Below are 21,083 nucleotides of genomic sequence, written 5' to 3'. Positions count from 1 at the left end.
ACCAGAAATCTGTTGGCTTTTATAAAGGGCATTTATTTGGGGTAGAAGCGTATAGTTACCAGGTCATAAAGAAGAGTAAGTTACTTCCCTCACCAAAGTCTGTTGCCATGTGTTGGAGCAAGTTGCTAACATCTGCAATAGTTCAGGCTTCCTCTTAAGTCTCCATGGTCCCAGCTTCTTCCAGTATCAGCTGTAGGCTGGGAGAAGGCTCGTTCCTCTCTGGGCTCAGCTCCTCTACCGTCTCCACAAGGCCAGCTGTAAACTATCGGGAGAATGGTTCATCTCTCTCCCAGGCCTCTGCTGTGTCTAATGGAGCCTTCTCTCTTTCCTCATATACCTGCGTCTCTGTGTATTTACTTCCTGGGGCTCCAGCATCAAAACTCCTCTGGCTTGTTGTTTCCTCTGTGAGTCCTGCCCACAAGGGGGCAGGGACACAATGCCTACTGATGTGACCCAATCAAAGCCTTAATTATAATTTAGTCAAGTAAGAGTGAAAACTCTGAATCCAATAAAATCTAATGTACCCAGAGGAACAGACCAATTTAAACATAATCCATAATCCAAAATCTAGTTTGGGAATTCATATAGAATACCAAACTGCTACAGATGTCTTGACTAACAATGGTGACAGCGGGTATCCTTGTCTTGTTCCTGATCTTAGAAGGAAAGCTTTCAACACTTTCCCATTGAGTACAATGTTGGCTGTGGGTTTTTCATATATGCCTTTTATCATAGTGAGGAATTTTCTTTCAGTTCCTGTCTTTTGAAGTGTTTTTTCAAGAAAGAATGCTGGATTTTGTTAAATGCTTTCTCTGCATTGATCAAGATAATCATGGGTTTTTTTTCCTTCAATTTGTTAATGTGGTATATTAAATTGATTTTTCTTGTGTTGAATGACCCTTGTACACTAGAAATAAATCCCACTTGGTCTTGATGTCTTTTAATATGCTGTTGGATTCTATCTGCTAGTATTCTGTTGAGAATTTTTGCATCTATGTTCATTAGAGAGACTTGTAATTAACTTTTCTTGCAATGTCCTTACTGGCTTTGGTATTAGAGTAAATTTGGCTTCATAAAATGGGTAATTTTCCTTCCTCTTCAATTTTTTGGGAAGAGCTAAAATAGGATTGGTATTGATTCTTCTTGAAATGCTTGGTAGAATTCACCTGTGAAGTCATCTGGTCCTGGACTTCTCTTTGTTGAGACTTTTGATGACTGATTCAAGATCTTTAAATGTGATTGGTTTGTTAAGTACTTGCATATCTTGTAGTGTAAGTGTAGGCTGTGCATTTTTAAGAATTTGTCCATTTCATCTAGGTTGTCTAGTTTGTTTGCCTACAGTCTCTCATAATATCCTCTTATGATCCTGTTTATTTTTGTGGGGTCAGTTTTTTCTCTTTTTTTCTTTGTTAGTCTAACCAGGGGTTTTCAATTTAATTGATCTTCTCAAAGAAGCAGGTTTCAGTTTTGTTGATTTTCTCTATGTTTTGTTGTTGTTGTTATTCTCAATCTCTTTTACTTCTTCTCTTTTATTCCTTTCCTTCTGCTTGCTTTGGGAACGGTTTGCTGTTCTTTTTCTAATTTCTCCAGTTGCTGAGTTAGATCTTTGATTTTAGCTCTTTCTTCTTTTATAATATAGGCATTTAGAACTATATATTTTCCCCTCAAGACTGCCTTTGTTGTATCCCATAAGTCTTGATAAGTTGTGCTCTCGTTTTCATTTGTCTCAATATATCTACTGATTTCACTTGCAATTTCTTCTTTGACCCACTGATTATTTAGGAGTGTGTTGTTTATTTGCAAATTTACCTCTTTCCTGTCTATTACTTATTTCCAGTTTCATTCCATTATGATCTGAGAAGGTGCTTTGTATAATTTGCATAATTTCCATCTTTTTATATTTACTGAGAGCTGCACTGTGACTAACATATGGTCTATCCTGGAGAAAGATCCACAGGCACTTGAGAAGAATGTATAACCCACTGAGTCTGGGGGATACATTCTACATATATATGTTAGGTCTAGCTCATTTATCATATTGTTCAAGTTCTGTTTCCTTGTTGATCTTGTGTCTAGTTGCTACCTAATGATGTGAGTGGGGTGTTGAATTCTCCAACTATTATTGTAAAGAGGCCTGTTTTTCCCTTCAGTTTTGCCAGAGTTTGCCTCACATATTTTGGGGCACCCTGGTTAGGTACATAGATATTTATTGACTATTATTTCTTCCTGGTAGATTGTCCCTTTTATTAATATATAATGGCCTTCTGTATCTCATAACGTTTTTTCATTTAAAGCCTGTTTTGTCCAATATAAGTATAGCAACCCTTACTCTTTTTTTGGTTACTATTTACATAAAGTATTTTTTTCCCAACATTTCACTTTCTCCCAGTTTGTATTCCTGGGTCTAAGGTGAGTCTCTTGCAAGTAGCATATGGATGGCTCATGTTTTTTATCCATTCTGTCAGCCCGTATCTTTTTCTGAATATATTTTCATTACAGAACAATCGTGTGTACATGTGTATACTTCCCATACAACATCCCTTCACCAACACATGCCACCATTGAGGAACATTTGTTATAAACTATGAGATAATATCATCAGACAACTATGCTCCATAGCATACATTTGGCATATTTTCTCTATACTGCCCTATTATTAACACAGTAAATCTTTGGCATTGATGCAAGAATATCATTGTATTGAAGTTAACTACAGTCCATAGGTTACATTAATTGTCTTTTTCCCATGCTTCTCCACATTCCCACCACTTGCAATAGTGATGTACATCCGTTCTAGTTTACAGGACTTTCTTGCATTTGTACTATTAACCACAATTCTTACCCACCTCTGGGTTCACTGTGTTATCCAGTCCCTAGATAATTCTCTAGCTTTCTTTCAATTGACATTTACATCCCTAGACTACTCTTTTCATCCTCAACCTCATTTATAAACTACCTGCTACTCACTATAATGTGTTACTATCAACGCTATCCATTTCCACACTTTTACAGTCAAGTTAATTAAAACTTTTACATATATTAAGCATCAGTACTCCTTCACAGACTTTCTCTTATCTCCAAAAAACCTAGGGAAATGGACTTGGCCCAGTGGTTAGGGCGTCCGTCTACCACATGGGAGGTCCGTGGTTCAAACCCCAGGCCTCCTTGACCCGTGTGGAGCTGGCCCATGCGCAGTGCTGATGTGCACAAGGAGTGCGTGCCACACAGGGGTGTCCCCCGCGTAGGGGAGCCCCACGCGCAAGGAGTGCACCCGTAAAGAAGAGCCGCCCAGCGCGAAAGAAAAGTGCAGCCTGCCCAGGAATGGCACCGACCACACTTTCCGTGCCACTGACAACAACAGAAGCGGACAAAGAAACAAGATGCAGCAAAAAGACACAGAGAACAGACAACCGGGGGAGGGGGGGAATTAAATAAATAAATAAATCTTTAAAAAAAATAACAAAAACCTATACTCGAGGTTTTAACTGCACGCATTTATTCTTCGTATTTAGTTTATATTAGTGAGACCATGCAATATTTGTCCTTTTGTGTCTGGCTTATTTCACTAGCATAATGTCTTCAAGATTCATCCATGTTATCAGTCAGCCTGTATCTTTTGACTGGTAAGTTTAATCTATTCATATTCAATAATATTACGGTAAATGCATTACTTACTTCCACCATTTTACTCTTTGGTTTTCACATGTCATATCTTATTCTTGTCTGCCTTTTTACTCTTTTAGTTATCCTTTCTCTATTCTGTCTTCTATACGCTCCTCCAAGCCACACTCTCCTGTCTTTTTCTTTTGGGCTTTTTAAGGCTTCCTTTAATATTTCTTGCAAAGGTGGATTACTTTTTAAAACTCTCTTTAGTTTCAGTTTGTGAAAAAAGCATATATATATATATATATATATATATATATATATTTTTTTTTTTTTAGGAGGTCTGGGGATTAAACTTGGAACCTTGTACATGGGAAGCAGGTACTCAACCACTGAGGCACATCCGCTCCCCAGTGAGAATTTGTTTTTTCATTTGTTTTGTTTTTAGGAGATACCAGGAATAGAACCCAGGACCTCACACATGGAAAGCAAGTGCTCAATCACTTGAGCCACATCTGTTTGTGAATATTTAAAACTCACCTTCAGGGAAGCAGATGTGGCTCAAGCAGTTGTACCCACCTGCCACATGGGCAGTCCTGGTGCAGTTCCTGGTGACTCCTAAAATAAAGAAGAGCAGATACAGAGAGCACACGAGGAACGAGCACAGAGAGCAGACAGCGAGTGCAAACAACAAGCGGGGAAGATAAACAAAATACATCTTTAAAAAAATTTTTTTCATAATTGAAGGACCATTTTTTGGATAAAGAGTTCCCGGCTGAGAGTTTTTCTTGCTCAGTTTCCTAACTGTATCGTACACTGTCTTCTTGCCTCCATGGTTTCTGATGAGAAATCCATGCAGTCTTACTGGACGTCCCTTAAATGTGATGGTTTGCTTCTCCCTTGCTGCTCTGAGAATTTTCTCTTTATCTTTGATGTTTGACTTTCTGAATAGTATAACTCTTGGAGCAGTTCTTTTTTTTTTTTTTTTTTAAAGATTTATTTATTTATTTATTTAATTCCCCTCCCCTCCCCTGGTTGTCTGTTTTCTGTGTCTTTTTGCTGCGTCTTGTTTTCTTTTGTCCGCCTCTGTTGTCGTCAGCGGCACGGGAAGTGTGGGCGGTGCCATTCCTCGGCAGGCTGCTCCCTCCTTCGCGCTGGGCGGCTCTCCTTATGGGCGCACTCCTTGCGTGTGGGGCTCCCCTACGCGGGGGACACCCCTGCGTGGCACGGCACTCCTTGCGCGCATCAGCACTGCGCATGGCCAGCTCCACAGGGGTCAAGGAGGCCGGGGCTTGAACCATGGACCTCCCATGTGGTAGACGGACGCCCTAACCACTGGGCCAAAGTCCGTTTCCCTGGAGCAGTTCTATACACTTTTATTCTGATTGGGATACAATGCGATTCTTGGACACGTAAGTTCGAAATTTTCAGTCATTATTTCCTCAGATACCCTTCCTGCCCCTTCCCCTTCTCTCCTCCTTCTGGGACTCCCACAACACGCATGTCGCTGTGTTCGTGCTGTCGTTCAACTCCCTGAGCCCCTGCTCTACTTTTTCCATTCCCTTCTCTCTTTGATCTTTTCTCTCTTCAATTTCAGCTGTTCTGTCTTCTGTATCACTTAATTCTTCTATCATTTCAAGTCTGCTGTTGTATGCCTCTAATGTGTTTTTTTGTTTTGTTTTTGGGTTTGGGGTGTTTTTTTTTTAAGACTTTATTTATTTCTCCCAACCACTCATTATTTTGTGACCGCTGTCTGCTCGCTGTTTGTCTTCTTTTCAAAAGGCACCAGGAACCACACCCGAGACCTGCCATGTGTGAGGAAGACACCAAATCATTTGAGCCATCTCCCTCCCTGCTTGTTGTGTCTCTCATTGTGTTTCATCGCTGTGTCTCTTGATTGCACCATCTTGCTGAGTCATCTTGTTGGGTCAGCTTGCTATGCCAGTTCACCACGCCAACCCGACTCATCAGCTCACTGTCTTGCTCATCGCCTTTAAGAGGCACTGGGAACCAAGCCCAGGACCTCTCAGGTGGTAGGCGGGCACCCAACTGCTTGAGCCATGTCTGCTTCCCTCTAATGTTTTTAATCTCACCTATCATGTCTTTTCATTACCACGAGCCCAGTTACTTTTTTATTCAGGTTTTCAAATTCTTCTTCGAGTTTTCTCAGTGTCTTCTTGATGTCCTTTATCTCATCACTCATACTGTGTTTAACTCAACTTGATTTTGGAAATTTTTTATCATCTCATTGCTTAGTTTTCTCAAATCCTGTGTATTCTCTGGGGCTTTGATATATTCCTTTGCTTGGGCCATTTCTTCCATTTTCTTAGTATGGCTTGTAATTTTTTGCTGATGCCTAGGCATCTGATTAGGATCGTGCGTTTACTCTGCTGCTCAGTCTCTCTCTCGGAGGGTTTTAGTGGCAGGAGGCTGTGTTCCTCTGCTGTCCTTGGATTCTTGGTTCCACCTGTCCTGGGTCTTTAGGATTGCCCCTGTTAGCTGCTCAGATCTGGGCCTTGGGCCCAGTCGTGGGTGCAGACCCACTTCTAAGGGCCTAGGGGAGGGGGGCTGCGAAGGCTGGAAAAAGCCTCTCACTTACTTTTAATTTCCTAAGGTGCACTTCCTTGGTCTGCCAGCAGACGGCGGACTTCGGCGGTTCTCAGCTGAAAGCCTAGTCCTACTGCGTTCGCAGCAACACGGACAGATAATGTGCCAGAGCTCCCTGCCTGGAGGCCAAGAGCCTCGAAATTCTCACCTTCTCAGGCTGTTCTGAACCTTTGCTGGCCACCCCTCCCTTTTCCAGGGTAGGCAGTGATTTCCCTCCCTTCTGCGTTCTCAACAATCAGTCCCCATTAGTAGAGGAGGAGCTTGGAGGGTCCTGTACCCGCAGCCCCTCGCTGGCTCCAAGGCAAACATGGCCCGGCCCAACCTGGCCCGGAAGGGCTCCTGGGACAGAGCAGACCTGATCTGTGGGCCAGAAGCTGAGTCAGCCTCAGGCTGTGTCCCTCTCTCCCCTTTCCTGGGGTGGTGGGTCCCTGGAGCCCCCTTTGTCTGTAGCCACAGGTCCAGAGGCTGACAGTTCGGAAGTGTCTAGTGTGGGGTGGGTGCCGGCAGAGCAGCCGCTGGTCTCAGCCCACAGTTCTGTCCTTCTGAGTCCCCTCCTTTGTCCCTCTCCTCTGGGCAGTGTCCAGCCTTCGCCTGGTGTCCTAAACCCTGGAAGATTTTTTTCCAGGCATTTCTGCGTGTCCTCAGCTGTTTCTCTGGGAGAAGAGAGTGTTGTGTCTTTCTAAGCCCACCTCTTCCCGGAAGTCTCTGCAGTAGTTTCTTGTACCTTACACCCAAGGCATAAGCAAAAAAAGAAAAAAAAAAAGATAAAATGGGACCTCCTCAAAATTAAACACTTTTGCACCTCAAAGAACTTTGTCAAAAGGGTGAAAAGGCAGCCAACTCAATGGCAGAAAATATTTGGAAATCACAAATCCATGATATATAAAGAGATACTACAATTCAACAATAAAAAGGGAAACTACCAGATTAGAAAATGCACAAAAGACTTGAATAGACAATTGTCCAAAGAAGCAATACAAATGGCAATAAAACATGAAAAAATGCTCAACCTCACTAATGATTAGGGAAATGCAAATCAAAACTACAATGAGATATCATTTCACACCTATCAGAATGGCCACTATTAAAAAGACAGAGAACTACAAATGTTGGAGAGGCTGTGGAGAGAGAGGAACACTTATCCACTGCTGGTGGGAATGCAGAATCGTCTAGCCACTGTGGAGGACTGTTGGCAGTTCCTAAGGAAGTTGAATACAGACTTGCCGCGTGACCCTGCAATACCACTACTGGGTCTATACCCAGAAGAACTGAGAGCAGTGACACGAACTGACACCTGCATACCAATGTTCCCAGCGGCATTCTTCACAATTGCCAAAGATGGAAACAACCCAGGTCTCCATCAACTGACGAATGGATAAACAAACTGTGATGCACACACATGATGGAATGTCCCGCAGCCGTAAGAAGAAAGGAAGTCGTGAACACTGACCGTGCCAAGTGCTGGTGAGGATGTGGAGTAAGGGAATTTTCATACACTGCTGGTGGGAACGTAAAAAGATACAAATACTCTGGAAAGCTGCTTGGCAGTTTATTAAAAAGTTAAACATATACCACCACATAAGCCCTTCCACTACACGATACTCAAGAGAAATGAAGGCATGTATTTTCACAAAGTCTGAACAAACATGTTATCTGCAATCTCCCAAAGCTGCAAAACAACTTAAATGCCCACTGGCCAATCAATTAAAAAAAAGGTAAAGCAGGAAAAGTAATGATACAGGACACAAAGCGGATGAATCTCAAAATAACTATTCTGAGTGCAAGAAGCCAGACATGAAAGAATATGTACTGTATAATTCCACTTATCTAAAGCTCTACAAAATGCAAATTAATCTCTAGTGAGAGGAACGACAGGAGGAAACCTTTGCTCATTATCTTGATGGTGGTAAACATTTCAGGGGTGTATATCAAAACTCATCAAACTGAAAGCTTCACGTGCAGTGTCCCGTGTGCCAGTCGAGCCTCATTACAACCGAGCATTTGGGTGCTACCCAAAGGAAAGACAAGCATGGGGTGCCCCAAACTGTACGTCAGGCCCAGGACGGCACCAGGCTTGGCGCAGCAGAGAGCTGGGCCCTCCTCCAAGGCTCTAAAGGAAAAGCAGAGAGCGAACATCCCAGAAAAAAAATGGGAGTCATCCAACACTAACTCTCATTTTTAAGTCACGGACGCGCACCCACTGAGCACCTGCAGCACAAGTGAATCTGCAATCCGGCCGTGCCCGTGGTGGCGAGAAGCGGGACCCTCATGTGATTGTCCCTTTATTTCCTCCTGTTCCAAATTACTGTCCAGACAGAGGTTCCTAAAGGGCTGCGTGGTCCAGTGAAACACGCTCACCCCTGGGGGTCCAGGCTGCCGCAGTGACGCTGCACCCCAGACCCTGCTGTCCTAAGTCGGGGCGTCTCACGGAGCGACCCCTGGAGTGCCCAGGACTCTCCAGCCTCAGCGTCCACGACTGGACAGTCTCTTGTAGGTCAAAGAAATATAAAAGGTCACTTCCCAGCACGTGTAAGTTTAGCAGCAGATGAGGATGGGTGCTGGTGAGGAGGGCGGGAGCCGGTGAGGACGACGGGTGCCGGTGAGGACGACGGGAGCCGCTACCGCTCAGCACGGGGTGCCCGGGCTGCTCGTAGGCTTTACGTGGGGCACCCCAGTTAGTCCCACACAGCAGGGGTTCTTATCCCCACAGGAACTGCCCGGGCTCCAGGCCGGGGGAGGGTCTTGCTGCAGCCACACCCATCACCTCACGACCCTCCTAAGTGAGCGCAGAAGGGCTCAGAGAGGTCACCTGACTTGTCCAAGGTCAGAACCAGCAAGGGCCAGGGCCAGGCTGTCCCAGGCCCGGGGCGGGGACTGGGCTCCCCAGCTGCACACCGCGGGCTGCACAGCTTAGCGTCATTCAGTCTTGGGGTTGTTGCCCAGGCTGGGTCCACGTCACTATAAACTCAGGGCCTCCGGCAAGAGGCCTGACCTCTTCAGTCTCAGCCTCTTCATCTGCGAAAGAGGAGCAACATCACCTCCCTTCTGTGTTCTCGTGAGGACCCCACAAGGCAGCAAACGCAGTGGCTCAGCCCCTGTCTACACGGAGGGCGCACAGCAGCTGTGACTGTCCCAAAAGGCAGCAAACGCAGCGTGCTCAGCCCCCGTCCACATGGAGGACGCGCAGCAGCTGTGACCGACCCATAAGGCACAAACGCAGTGGCTCAGCCCAGCCCCCGTCTACACGGAGGGCGCGCAGCAGCTGTGACCAACCCATAAGGCAGCAAACGCAGTGCACTCAGCCCGCATCGACACGGGGAGCTGCAGCTGCTCACGGTGAGGCTGGGAGCCGGGTGCAGAAGCAGAGGAAGCCGATGCGGCCCCCTCGGTCCAGAGGTCCTCACTCGGCAGGACTGGGGGCCCAGCTGCCGGGTCGAGGAGGAGAACGGCTCAGGAGCCCCCACCCTCCAGCACCAGCGAACCCCGGGGTCCCGAGTGGGCTCCTCCAAGGCGCTTTGGAGGACATTGGTCCCATGAGACGCTCCACGACACCCTGACCGAGGACGGCGCGCGTGGTCCATGGGGCGGCAGGGCCTTCTCCTGGTGGCTCAGCAGCCCCAGGTCCACTGTGAGAGCCCCCACAGTAAATCCTTTCTTTAAATGTGCCATTTCTGGCGGCAGACTTGGCCCAGTGGTTAGGGCGTCCATCTACAACATGGGAGGTCCGCGGTTCAAACCCCGGGCCTCCTTGACCCGTGTGGAACTGGCCCACATGCAATGCTGATGCGCACAAGGAGTGCCCTGCCACGCAGGGGTGTCCCCGCGTAGGGGAGCCCCACACACAAGGATTGCGCCCCGTAAGGAGAGCCGCCCAGTGCGAAAGAAAGTGCAGCCTGCCCAAGAATGGCGCTGCAGACATGGAGATCTGACAACAAGGTGATGCAACAAAGAGAAATACAGATTCCCGTGCCGCTGACAACAACAGAAGCGGACAAAGAAGATGCAACAAATAGACACAGAGAACAGACAATCAGGGTGGGGGGCTGGGAAGAAGGGGAGAGAAATAAATAAATAAATCTTTAAAAAATAATAATAATAAAATAAATTTGGCATTTCTCAACCATATTTGACCACAGAACAACATGAGCGTCCAGCCCAAGCAGTTTCTTTGGAACAAAGCTTGAGAATCACATCTAACTAATCTCTTTGCAAGGGAGGAAAACAAAGGGCCATGAGGGGCAGTGGCAGCCACCCGTTGCCTTCGTCTCTGAGACTTGGCCGGTCTTCACAACGTCTGAACTGTGGACACGCTCTGTTAGCCCGAGCCTCGGTCTCCTCATCTGCCCGTGGCAGCGCCAGGATCCAGCGCACAGGAGGGAGACCGCTTCTGGGGCCACCCAGGCCTGCTGCTTGCTGGACGTGGCCTGAAGGTCACGGGGCTTGTCCATGCCTCGGTTTCCTCATATGCAAACGGGGATAATAACAGCAACCAATTCAGGGTGGTTGCGAGGACCAAATTAGATAAGGAATGTGGGGTCTTGCAACAGTGTGTGGCACAAATAAGCACTCAGGATATTTGGAAGAAGTTTGAAAAAGAGGCCAACTCTGATCATCACGCCTTTATACACTTTGAGCTCTTACTGCCCTTGATCCTTAGCTCATCATCCCACATCCCGGCCCAGCGGCCACTCGAATCTCTACGCTTCTGGAGCATCAGTGTGAAAAGGTATCACTGACCCAAAGTGAAACAGGCACAGGACAAGAAACAAACCCTGAGCCCCTGCTGAGGCGGGAGAGCGGGGAGCTCTGCTCCCGGAATTGGCTGGCTGGATGCACGCCTGCAGCCGGACTCGACGCTCCCGAGCATTTTTAGTGCTGCAGAGAGAGACGTGTACCTTTTCCCTAAGGCAGTGACCATGGCCTCGAAGGTGCTGTCGTATCTGAGCAACGGGAGGCTGTGTCCTGCGAGGGTGGAGTCGATGAACTCTGCCAGCCCAAAGTACTTCTCGTCGTGGTACAGGTCCACTTCCTGCAACAGAGAGCAGCCGTGACACACCGTCCCGCGGCCAGCAGGTGCACGTGCCAGGCCTGCTGGGCGTCTGCTGGCCTGAATCTCACCAACATGCAGCACCTTGAACCGCTTTTTACACACTTGAAGGCCGACACACCCCCTTAGTCTAGAGTTTTCCATTCGATTGGGCCCAATGTTCTCACCAAGGAGAAAATCAGCCTTATTCTATTTTCATATTGCAACTTTCATTGTGAAAATTGCTTCTTTCCATAATTTTGAGCTGGTTTTAGAAATATAGAAATCCACACTCCTGCTTTCAGTTGCCATTAAAATTTGTCTAATCACTTTTACTCTACCGACATAAAATCAGAGCGTCTCGGACCTCAGAGCACAGCACAGCTGGGGCAGGCTGTGCACCCACAGAGGCCCCGGCGTGCCCAGAGCGCAGCGGCCAGGCGTGGCCAGGCGTGAGGACTGGCGCTGGCCCAAGACTCTCCGGCGGTCTCCGCCCAGTGCCCTGACCATCCCTCCCCTCATTTTCTCCATTTGTGAACAGGATGGAGCACCTGGAGCACAGCCTGGCTTGTGCTAAGCGCGGCGCGCAGGATCTGAACCCACAGCCTGGGGGCCAGGGCCGGGTGGTTAACGACCCCGAGGAACTCCAAAGTCCCCGCGTTCAGCAAGATACTTCACATTTGACTATTACTTAGGCAACTAGCTAGAATTCAACCACCCAGAATTCTCCAAACACCAGATTCGTTCTGGCCTTCTATTATGACCAGGAAACGGCAGGTGATCGACTAAGATAAAACCTGCCAGTGGCAGGACGTGTGTGGAGAACAAAGCTGCTGGGAGGGCTGGGGAAGGCGGGAAGGTCGGCTCTACCCGCGCTGGAGCAGACGCACGGCGCTGGAGGCCCGGCTCCCGCCGGCGGCCGGTCCAGACCCCGCGACGCCACGTCCCCGGGCTGGCGAGGGGCACTCACGCCGTGGTAGGAGGCAGGCCAGTGGACCTCGTTGTACGGGCTTATGAGGCTGCGCTGCGTCTGCAGCGCGTAGGGGAAGGCGGTCACGTGGAGCACCAGCACGTTGGGCGCCTCCCGCAGCTCCCTGCAGGTGAGCAGGCTGTGCACCAGCCCCCTGGGGGCCGCGCTCGCGGGGCAGAGGTCGTGAGCAGCACTGCGAGGAAGAGGACAATGGCGGCGCAGTGAGCGCAGCACCCGGGCGGCCACGCATCCACGCCCCTCCCGGAACGACCGCACTTCGGGCACCACCAGGGACGTGCTGAGGCTCGTGTCTGCCCAGATGTGGCCGGCGGGCAGGACTCCCAGAGGGCCGTGCGGGGCGCGGGCAGGGCCCTTCCCAGGCGCCCACTACTCCCCTCGGGTTCTTGTCCTGGATCCCTGCTGGGGGGATGGGGCGCCCCGTGAAGCCTGCGCCACATTAACGGGCAGTGCTGAAGGCAGGGGCGGCCCCCAGGCAGGGGTCCCGCCAGCCCGCACAGCCCCGCTCTCTCCTGTAGTGTTGAAAAAGTAGGCTTGGCCCCCCCAGAAACCCACCCAAACTGAATGGCCATGGCATGGCTTTCTGTGTCATTTCAGGGTGCTCGAAGGCCCGAGCCGTCCGTGGACTCCGCCAGGCACCCCTGAGGGCCTGGGCACCCTAAGACCTCCAATCTGTGAGAAGCCAAAGCCGCCGCCTCCTCCGCCAGCGGCCCGCGGCCCAGCCTGCCCGAAATCCTCTAGGTTTACAATCATCGTCACGGGTCAAGTCAAATCCCCCCAAGGAAGGACAGCTCCTTAGTGGCCACGGCGAGGACACGTTGCGGACCCCGAGCTCTGCGTAGCCAGGACGCGGACTTGCGCTCGCCCACGCCCTGCCACCCGCCGCCCCCGGGCCCCCACTGCCACCACCCGTTGCTGAAGTTCTGAGGACGCCCTTGACGATGCCTGAGACGGACTCCAGCTCCGACTCTGACCCGCATCCCGCCCACAAATGCCGGGCCGGCCCTTCCCGCTGGACGCGCCTCCACGAACCCCAGCCGTCGGAGAGGGCGACCCGGGCCCGGCCAGGGCATCTGACCTCACGAGGTCCCAGTGCGCGTGGTCGTGGATCAGCACGAACAGCGTCTGCGGGTTCTCGAAGGCGCTCTGCAGGAAGGCCTGGGCCTTGGCCTGCGCCGCCGCGTCCAGCTTCAGGACGTACCGTTCCGCTCTCCGCCTCGATACCTGCTCCTGCGCCAGGCCAAGCTCCAGCAACACGCCTGCAAAGAGAAAGGCACAGCGGCCCTCGAGCCCGCCGCCAGCTCTTCATTCTCCCTCCACGTGCCGCTCAGAGGCAGGCACTCGGCCGCACACACGCCGGCCCGCCCGTGGGCACTGGCAACGCTGGCTTGCGCAGACCCCGCGTCCGGGTGGGACACAACTGAGAGAAAGGAAAACGCCCCCGGCCTCAGGCCGCTCCCCTGGTTTCTCCTAGCACGCTGGCTCTGTGGGTTTCACGTTTAAGCAGCAATCCCTGGGACGGACAGGAAAAATGTAAGGTGAAGCCAGACAGTGACACGTCCAGTTTCAGGTCACAGTTCTTAGAAGAGTTTGGGCAAGTCACCACCAAGTGTCCATCTCACGAGCTGTGAAACAGGGTAACAGGCTGGCCTGTCCACTGCAGAAGCAGAGAGCGGCGTTAAGCTCAAAACACGAATTTAGACAGATCACAGGCCTCGTACCAGAATGCCGGACGTGCCACAGGGTCTGCTGGAAGGCCACTTCCGAGGGGGGCGTGCAGATCAGAAAGTCGACCTTCTCGAAGGACCCCAGGTCCAGATTCTGGGTGCTGGAGTCCGCGATGGAGCACACGTGGGAGAGGAGCTTCTGGGCCACGGCGAGCTGGAAGGGCCGGGCGGGCTGCGGCCATGGGCTGCGCGCTGGAAGCAGAGCGCGAGGCGATGAGCCAGGCAGAGCACGGTGGGGACGCCAAGCCTACCCGGCGGCCCTGCCCAGCAGCCTTGCTCGAGCCCCAGTGCCACGGCCCGGGAGCATAGCCCGGAGGGGCCAGGAATGGACAGCAGCCCAGCGTCCACTAAGCCGTGCCGGTGGCCAGCGTCTCATTTACTGCTAAGAGTACAGACGAAGCCCTCCGGGTGCGGGGGCGGCAGGGACCCTCTGCCTGGCGGCACGAGGTCGGGGTCCCACGGAGGCGGCGCTGAGGCTGGGGGAGAGCAGCTGCTCGGGGCAGGGGGCTCCACGCCTCTCCAGGGACCTGGCAGGGACAGCACCTTCGACCGAGCACTTCCGGGCCGGACACCGGCCTAGGAGCACCCACCGGGCAGAGCAGACGCACGTCCAGGCGGACAGAGCTGGTCCGCACTGGAGACCAAGCAGGTGGCCGAGGACAGGCCTTCCCTGTGGTGTTTCTGGCATCGCCGCCCTGGGCACGGGTGTCCCTGGCGCTGCCCACGCCCCCTACTCACCCGTGCACGCTGGCGGCTGGTGGACATCTGCGGAGGCCGGGACAGGGCCGGAGGAGGCAGCAGGTGAGGAAGAAGCACGGTCTTGGTGCTCCTGATAAAATCGGTCCAGCAGGACGTCAATGTCGCCCTCTACCCAAAACAGAGAAGCGGAAACGTGGGTCCGCAGGCGCCCGTTAAGGCAGGCGGTCGGGAACTGGGGCTGGGAGTGGAGAGACCCCTCCAGGGGCGAGGGTGGGCGCCGTCCCGGACGTAGAACTGAAGGAGAGGCGGGCTGCTGCGGGTGGAGGGGAGGGCCCGAGGGGGATCCGAGGGGAGGCCAAGGGAGGGGACAGGGGAGGGGCTGAGGAAGGGGCCGAGGGAAGGGCCGAGGGCTCCTGAGGGAGGAGCGTGCCAGGGCGAGCAGCCAGCACGGAGGGGAAGACGCTCTCCAGGACGCCGCGTCCAGTGGTGGCAAGGAGCAGGGCGCGGGGGGTGCTCCTGGGCCCCAGGGCCATCATGAGGACACTGCAGCCAGAGCAGGAAGGGACAGCAGTAGCAGCCTGTGGCCCGTGAGTGCCATACAGAGCGGGGCCTCCAGACTCAGCCCTCCTGGACTCGGCCCCCTGGACTCGGCCCCCTTGGACTCGGCCCCCTGGACTCAGCCCTCCTGGACTCGGCCCCCTGGACTTGGTCCCCCTGGACTCGGCCCCCTGGACTCAGCCCCCTGGACTCGGGGCCCTGGACTCGCCCCCCTGGACTCGGGGCCCTGGGCTCAGACCCCTGGATTCAGCCCCCCTGGACTCGGCCCCCCGGACTCGGCCCCCCCGGGCTCGGCCCCCCGGACTCGGCCCCCCCGGGCTCAGCCCCCCTGGACTCAGGGTCCCTGGACTCAGCCCCCTGGACTCGGGGCCCTGGGCTCAGCCCCCTGGACTCGGCTCCCTGGACTCAGTCCCCCCGGACTCAGGGTCCCTGAACTCAGCCCCCTGGACTCAGCCCCCTGGACTCAGTCCCCCTGGACTCGGCCCCCTGGACTCAGCCCCCTGGACTCGACCCCCCAGGCTCAGCCCCCCTGGACTCAGGGTCCCTGGACTGGGCCCCCCTGGACTCGGCCCCCTGGACTCAGCTCCCCCGGGCTCAGCCCCCCTAGACTCGGCCCCCTGGACTCAGGGCCCTAGGCTCAGCCCCCTGGACTCAGCCCCCCTGGACTTGGCCCCCCCGACTCAGGGTTCCTGAACTCAGCCCCCTGGACTTGGCCCCGCTGGGCTCAGCCCCCCTGGACTCAGCCCCCCTGGACTCGACCTCCCTGGACTAGGAGCCCTGGGCTCAGGCTCGGCCTCCGCGGGGAGGGTGGCTTGGAGACGAGCATCCAGCCGCCATGGCCTCGTGACCGCACAGGCGCCTGCCTCGCCTCAAACCCACCTGGACAGAGGGTGCTGAAGAAGGCCCCCAGGGCGCCCACCTTCCCGGCGGCCAGTTCGTGGTCCACCTCCTGCTGGTACTCCGCTGGGCTGAGGAGGCTCTCAGACAGAATCCGGGCTTGGTATTTCCCTGGAAAACACACGGTGGCTTCACTGCGCGGGAAGCCGCTCAGGTCACCGTGGGCTCCTGGACAGCAGGGTCTGCCTTCAAGCCTGGACACGCAGGGCGAGAAACGGGGTCTTGCTGAAGGAGGAAGTGCGGCGCCCACTCTGACTGTACAGCTGGGACCAGAAGGCCCTCGAGGGCAGCCAGCGCTGGCCCTGGGGGCCTGTCCCCACTGGCCAGGAGCTCTGGACGGGCCTCTTAACCCGAGCCCAGGTCCTCGCTGGAGCACAGACCTGCACGGGATGAAATCAGGTCATGCTTGTCGAATGCTTAGCAAGATGCTCCTGTCACCCAATGTGCGACTCAGATCAAGGCAACGGATTATTAAAGAGCGGAGCAGATCAGAATCGAGGACACTAAGAGGCAACTGGATGCTGCCTGGTAACAATGTGCACTTTTCAAGTAACCAAACAGATTCAGAAATTTCAGGTTTAAGATATGCAGCACCTGTGGTGTCTTTTTTTAAAACATGTAAAAAAACATGAGTTTACGGGCTAACCAAAACATCTCTGAAATTTATACAGGCCCTACACTAAACTTAAATGTTAGGATAAATGTTTTAAAATCTTGGCTAACAGTCCTGTACCAGTTGAGAAATTTGCTTTTATCCATGACTATATAATCAAGAAAACGCTGGACTTAAGCACTTCCTCATTTTCTTTTCTTTGTTATTAGATGATAGGTAGGTTTAAGGAAACATCCTGCAGAAAGTAGGGTCCTGTGTGCCCCCCCTGTTTTCCCTGCTAGCATTTATTAGGTGTGGTTACTCTGTTATAATTCATGAAGCAATACTATTACAATTAGGCTACAAGTTTTAGCCCACTGTTTACGTCAGGGTTCACCCTTTGGGTTGTAAGCTCTATGGATAAGTGTGGTACCTTAAACACAGCCTGAACTGCCCTTTTTATCCCTTTCGGAATGTATAATTCAACGGTGCTAATTACAGGTGCCTCCACCCCCCAAACAAGCTCTGCACCCACTCCTGCCCCCACTGGCCCCCGGGGACCTGGGTGCTCCTCTCTGCACATGCGTGCCCTGCTCACTGCACGCAGCAGTCTCCAAGGCTGCAGGCTGCTCCCTGCTGGAGCACACAGCACAACCCCACTCCTCTTCAAGATGGAGCAACACTGCATGTCGTTTCTCTCTAACTCAGGGAAAGCTGGGAATTAGGCATCACATTGCTCTGAAAGGACAGATTGGTGAGGCCGATGTGCAGGATGACGAGCCAGTGTGACCGAGGATCCTGGCACGTAAAAGCCGCTCAACGCACACAGCCTCTTCCAGGAAGCGTGTCCGCTCCCTCTGCCAACCACCGCCCCTTTGCCACGATGGAAACCCTCTCCAGCCACCTCTGACCCCGCTCTACGAAGGACTCTGCCCCTCTCAATCTGCAGAAGCTTCTGGACCTTTCCTTGCCTTCACTCTTTCCCTGTCTGCACTGCCCACCTCTCGACTAAGATTCTAGGCCCATCGATTGTCAACCCAGCATCCTGCTGGCAACTGCTCTCACTGCCAAGCTCCAACCCTGCTCTGCACTCAGCGCCTGACCCCAGCTCCAGAGGTGGCTGGAAACACCCCAACAACGCCGACTCATCTCCCACAAACCCACACCCCCGAGCTCATCAACTCTGAGGCCGACTAACGACGGCCAACTGACTCCCACTCTTGCAGGTAATCACTCCACACTCCTCTCTGCTCCTCAAGCCTCCAGCACCTTGCCTGCCTTGCTCACCCCTGAATGACGTTGCTGCTTCATTCACCAGCGGCAAAGGCACAGCCAGGACAGAAGTTCCATCTCCCGCCCCAGCAGACGACGCGCCCAGCTGGGTCTGGGCTCAGACACTGCCACTCTGCGATTGACACGGAGGACGCCTGCGTGCCAGGCTAAGCCAGCCCCATGTGGGCTGTCACACGGATGAACACCTGTGTGCCAGGCTAAGCCAGCCTCCACCTGTGGGCTGCCACCCAGCCTAGCCCTCCCCTCCTGTAGCGGCTATTGCTCTCTATTGCATCATTGCCAACTTTGTACCCCCCAAACTTAAAAAAACAAACCAAAAATCCCTGATCCCTTTCCCCCTCCAATTATTATCTCGTTTCTCCAGCCTCCTAAAAACCACTGCCCTCGCTCGTTCTCTCGAGTCCCTCAAGCTGCATCCCCACCCCACCCCGGACTGCATCAGCTCACGACAGTCCTGACGGCCACGGAGCCAGTTTTCCGTGCTCAGCTCAGTTAATCTGACAGAGCGTCCAGCCCGCGGGTCACCCCGTCTCCAACCGCATCCTCCCTTCAGCCGCCCGAGTACCATCTACTTCTCCTCACTGCTTTCCCGCCTCTTCCTAAAGCAAAGTCAGAATATGTCAGATTTGTCCTCGGTCTCCTCTCTCTAAACTTAGAGGCTGGGAGACGGCACCACTGCTGCTCTAAAAACCCACAAATGCTGATTGCTCCCAAGTTCTTTAGACCCAACCTCTGCCCTAAACTTCAGATTTTATACCCAGTTGCCTCCTCCTATTGTCACAGGGATGTCTAGAAGTTAGGCCAAGCCCTCGAATGGAGCTCTTGCTTCCACCAGGACGTCCACCGCCATCCCACACAAGTAACTAAAAATAAGAATTAAACACCGCGTCCCCCGGTGCTCTTCACACTACAGACACCCCAGCCCTCTCCTCTTCTCCCTCACACTCCACGGTCCACGGCTGGCGGCCGTGACTTCCCAGCATACCCAGGACCGGCCGCCTCCGTGGCTCCGCACCCGCCCCAGTCCCCACCAGCACCACGCCGGGCTCGTCCGCGGCCTCCGAGCTCGGGTCCTCTCCGCGTGCCGCACACGAACAGGGCGATCCTCCAGCAAGGCTCTGCGTGTGCCTCCGAGGGCGTCCCTCGCCCGTCCCTCGAGGGCCCGCACAGCCCCGCCTCCGCTGCAGCCTCCGACACGCGAGGGCTCGCGCCTGCGTGGCCCAGGAGCCCCGCGTGCCCGTGCCTCGGGCCCCCGCCTCGTTGGGGGTGCCCCCTGGCCCTGAGAGAGCAGCACCCCTTGCTGAAATTCCCGTCCCCCCACCCTGAGCTCCGCTTCCTCGAGGCGCTTGCCACCAGATATGCTACTCTGCCCCCCAGGAGAACGTGAGAGCTGGGAGAGCGGGACCTGGTGACGTGTGACGGTCCTTCCTCCCCGTTACAGGCCTCGTAAGTAACGAGCCAGTCCCCTCGGCACCTCCCGTCCCGATGGGGTCACTGCCGAACTCCGGCTTGCAGAGCACCGGGCGCACGGTGAGCCGGGTCTCCAACCAGGTCTCGTTAGGCTCCAAATGGGACCCCGGTCTCCCCATGGGAGAAACGGGAGCGCTGGCTTCGCACTTGCAGGAGGAACGGCCTCTCGAGTACTGAGCACGGGCTGGACGGCTGGCACCAGACCCCAGGCTCCACGCTGAAGTGGGCTGCCCTCAGACTCAGGCCGGCGCACGCAGAAGCGCGCGCAGCCGCGGCGGCGAGAGGCGCGACACTCACCTGTGACCGCGATGCACGAGTCGAGGGCCGCGCTCCTGCAGGCGCAGATGATGACCACGTAGTTGGTCTGGGCCAGCTGGCCCTCGACGAGCAGCCGGAACATCTGGGACAGGCCCTCGGCCAGCGAGTGGGCGCACTCAATGATGCGCACGCTGTCGTCGCAGGAGCTGGCAGCCAGGCCGGCCAGCCACGGGAGCTGCGCAGAGGTCACGGGCGGCACGGGCACCAAGGGCGGCAGCGCGGGCTGATACTGCCGTGTCTCGGTCAGGTGCGACTCGTGCCAGGAGCGCACGAAGATCCGCTCCAGGTCCTCCATCTGGGGCACCTGGTCGGGCCGCTGGAACGACACGTGGCAGGGGCTCAGCAGCGGCTCGCGCCGGAGGAGGGCGGCAGCGTACCCGAAGGCGCGTCCTACACCCCCGACGCCCGCAGCGCGACGGCAGGTCAGCGCGAGACCAGCCCTGCTCTCTCCTGGCAGAAGCACGGCTGCACTAAGTCCTGCGCCGCCGCGAGCACCTGCGACCTCAGCTTTGGTCCCGTCCTGGGAGGCACCTCCACTTCCTGGGTGCTGTCTCCACGGGCCCTTCCTGCAGCCTCCGGAAGCTTTACAAACACTGGTACGGCGCCGCCTTCCTGAGCAGCGCTCTGCCCTTAGCCCAGGGCGCAGAGCCGGCTTACGGAGGACCAGGATGGCTCCCTGAGGGTACAGCATGCCGGTTTTGGCATGTGAAGGGTGCGGGGCCATGCCAGCTTTCCGATTACTACCACCTGGGCCGTGATGGTTCATTTCAACTGATAAAAGCACAACGCGACGGATCTATCTGCCAGTACCTGAGACTGAGTGTCCACACGTCCACGGTTCGTAAGTGGGCGCGCATCAGGCTCAGACTCACACACAGGCTCACCCCCTCCCCTGCCTGGCAGTGCGGCCTGAGGTGCTGGACCGTCCAGGGCCCTGTCTGTAGAGGAAGGGTGCAGCGTCCTGCCTGCCGGGTGGTGGCAGGGCCCACGGCTCCTCCCAGAACCACGGCCGGCAAGGCCCGCACGTCGCTCTCGGCGGCATGCCGCGCCGCTCACCAACGCCGCCATCACTTCTGAGGCTCAGTAGTCCCCCCCACTCAGCCTCTCAGCCACGCTGACCGCTGACCACTCCCTCTCCCGCAGTTTTCTCGCCGGCTTCTGGGCCAGCATTTACCCGTGAGTTCAACACGACTGTCTACCCTGCTCAGACGCCGTCAGACACGCGTGGAGGGAGCAAGGCTGGCCCCATCCCCTGGTCCCGTGGCGCTTACATCCGACGAGAACAACAAACACGGGATGAAATTG

At 54.3% G+C, this 21,083-nt stretch overlaps 1 protein-coding gene across 1 annotated transcript in view; it reads right to left on the bottom strand.

Moving 5' to 3' along the window:
* The window catches only part of GREB1 (growth regulating estrogen receptor binding 1), an 85,197-nt gene that overhangs the window by 33,656 nt on the left and 30,458 nt on the right, over window positions 1-21,083 (bottom strand). Inside the window, exons 11-17 of the mRNA XM_058287633.1 lie at window positions 19,758-20,090; window positions 16,088-16,216; window positions 14,690-14,818; window positions 13,946-14,143; window positions 13,303-13,483; window positions 12,207-12,399; window positions 11,106-11,239 (exon numbers count right to left, since the gene is read on the bottom strand). Coding sequence (XP_058143616.1) covers window positions 11,106-11,239; window positions 12,207-12,399; window positions 13,303-13,483; window positions 13,946-14,143; window positions 14,690-14,818; window positions 16,088-16,216; window positions 19,758-20,090 — 1,297 coding nt within the window. The remainder of the gene's footprint in view (window positions 1-11,105; window positions 11,240-12,206; window positions 12,400-13,302; window positions 13,484-13,945; window positions 14,144-14,689; window positions 14,819-16,087; window positions 16,217-19,757; window positions 20,091-21,083) is intronic.

Source organism: Dasypus novemcinctus, chromosome 25 (genome assembly GCF_030445035.2).
Source record: "Dasypus novemcinctus isolate mDasNov1 chromosome 25, mDasNov1.1.hap2, whole genome shotgun sequence".
Taxonomy (NCBI): domain Eukaryota; kingdom Metazoa; phylum Chordata; class Mammalia; order Cingulata; family Dasypodidae; genus Dasypus; species Dasypus novemcinctus.
The sequence above is the reverse complement of the archived record's forward strand: the minus strand, read 5'-3'. Positions and strand labels throughout refer to the sequence as shown.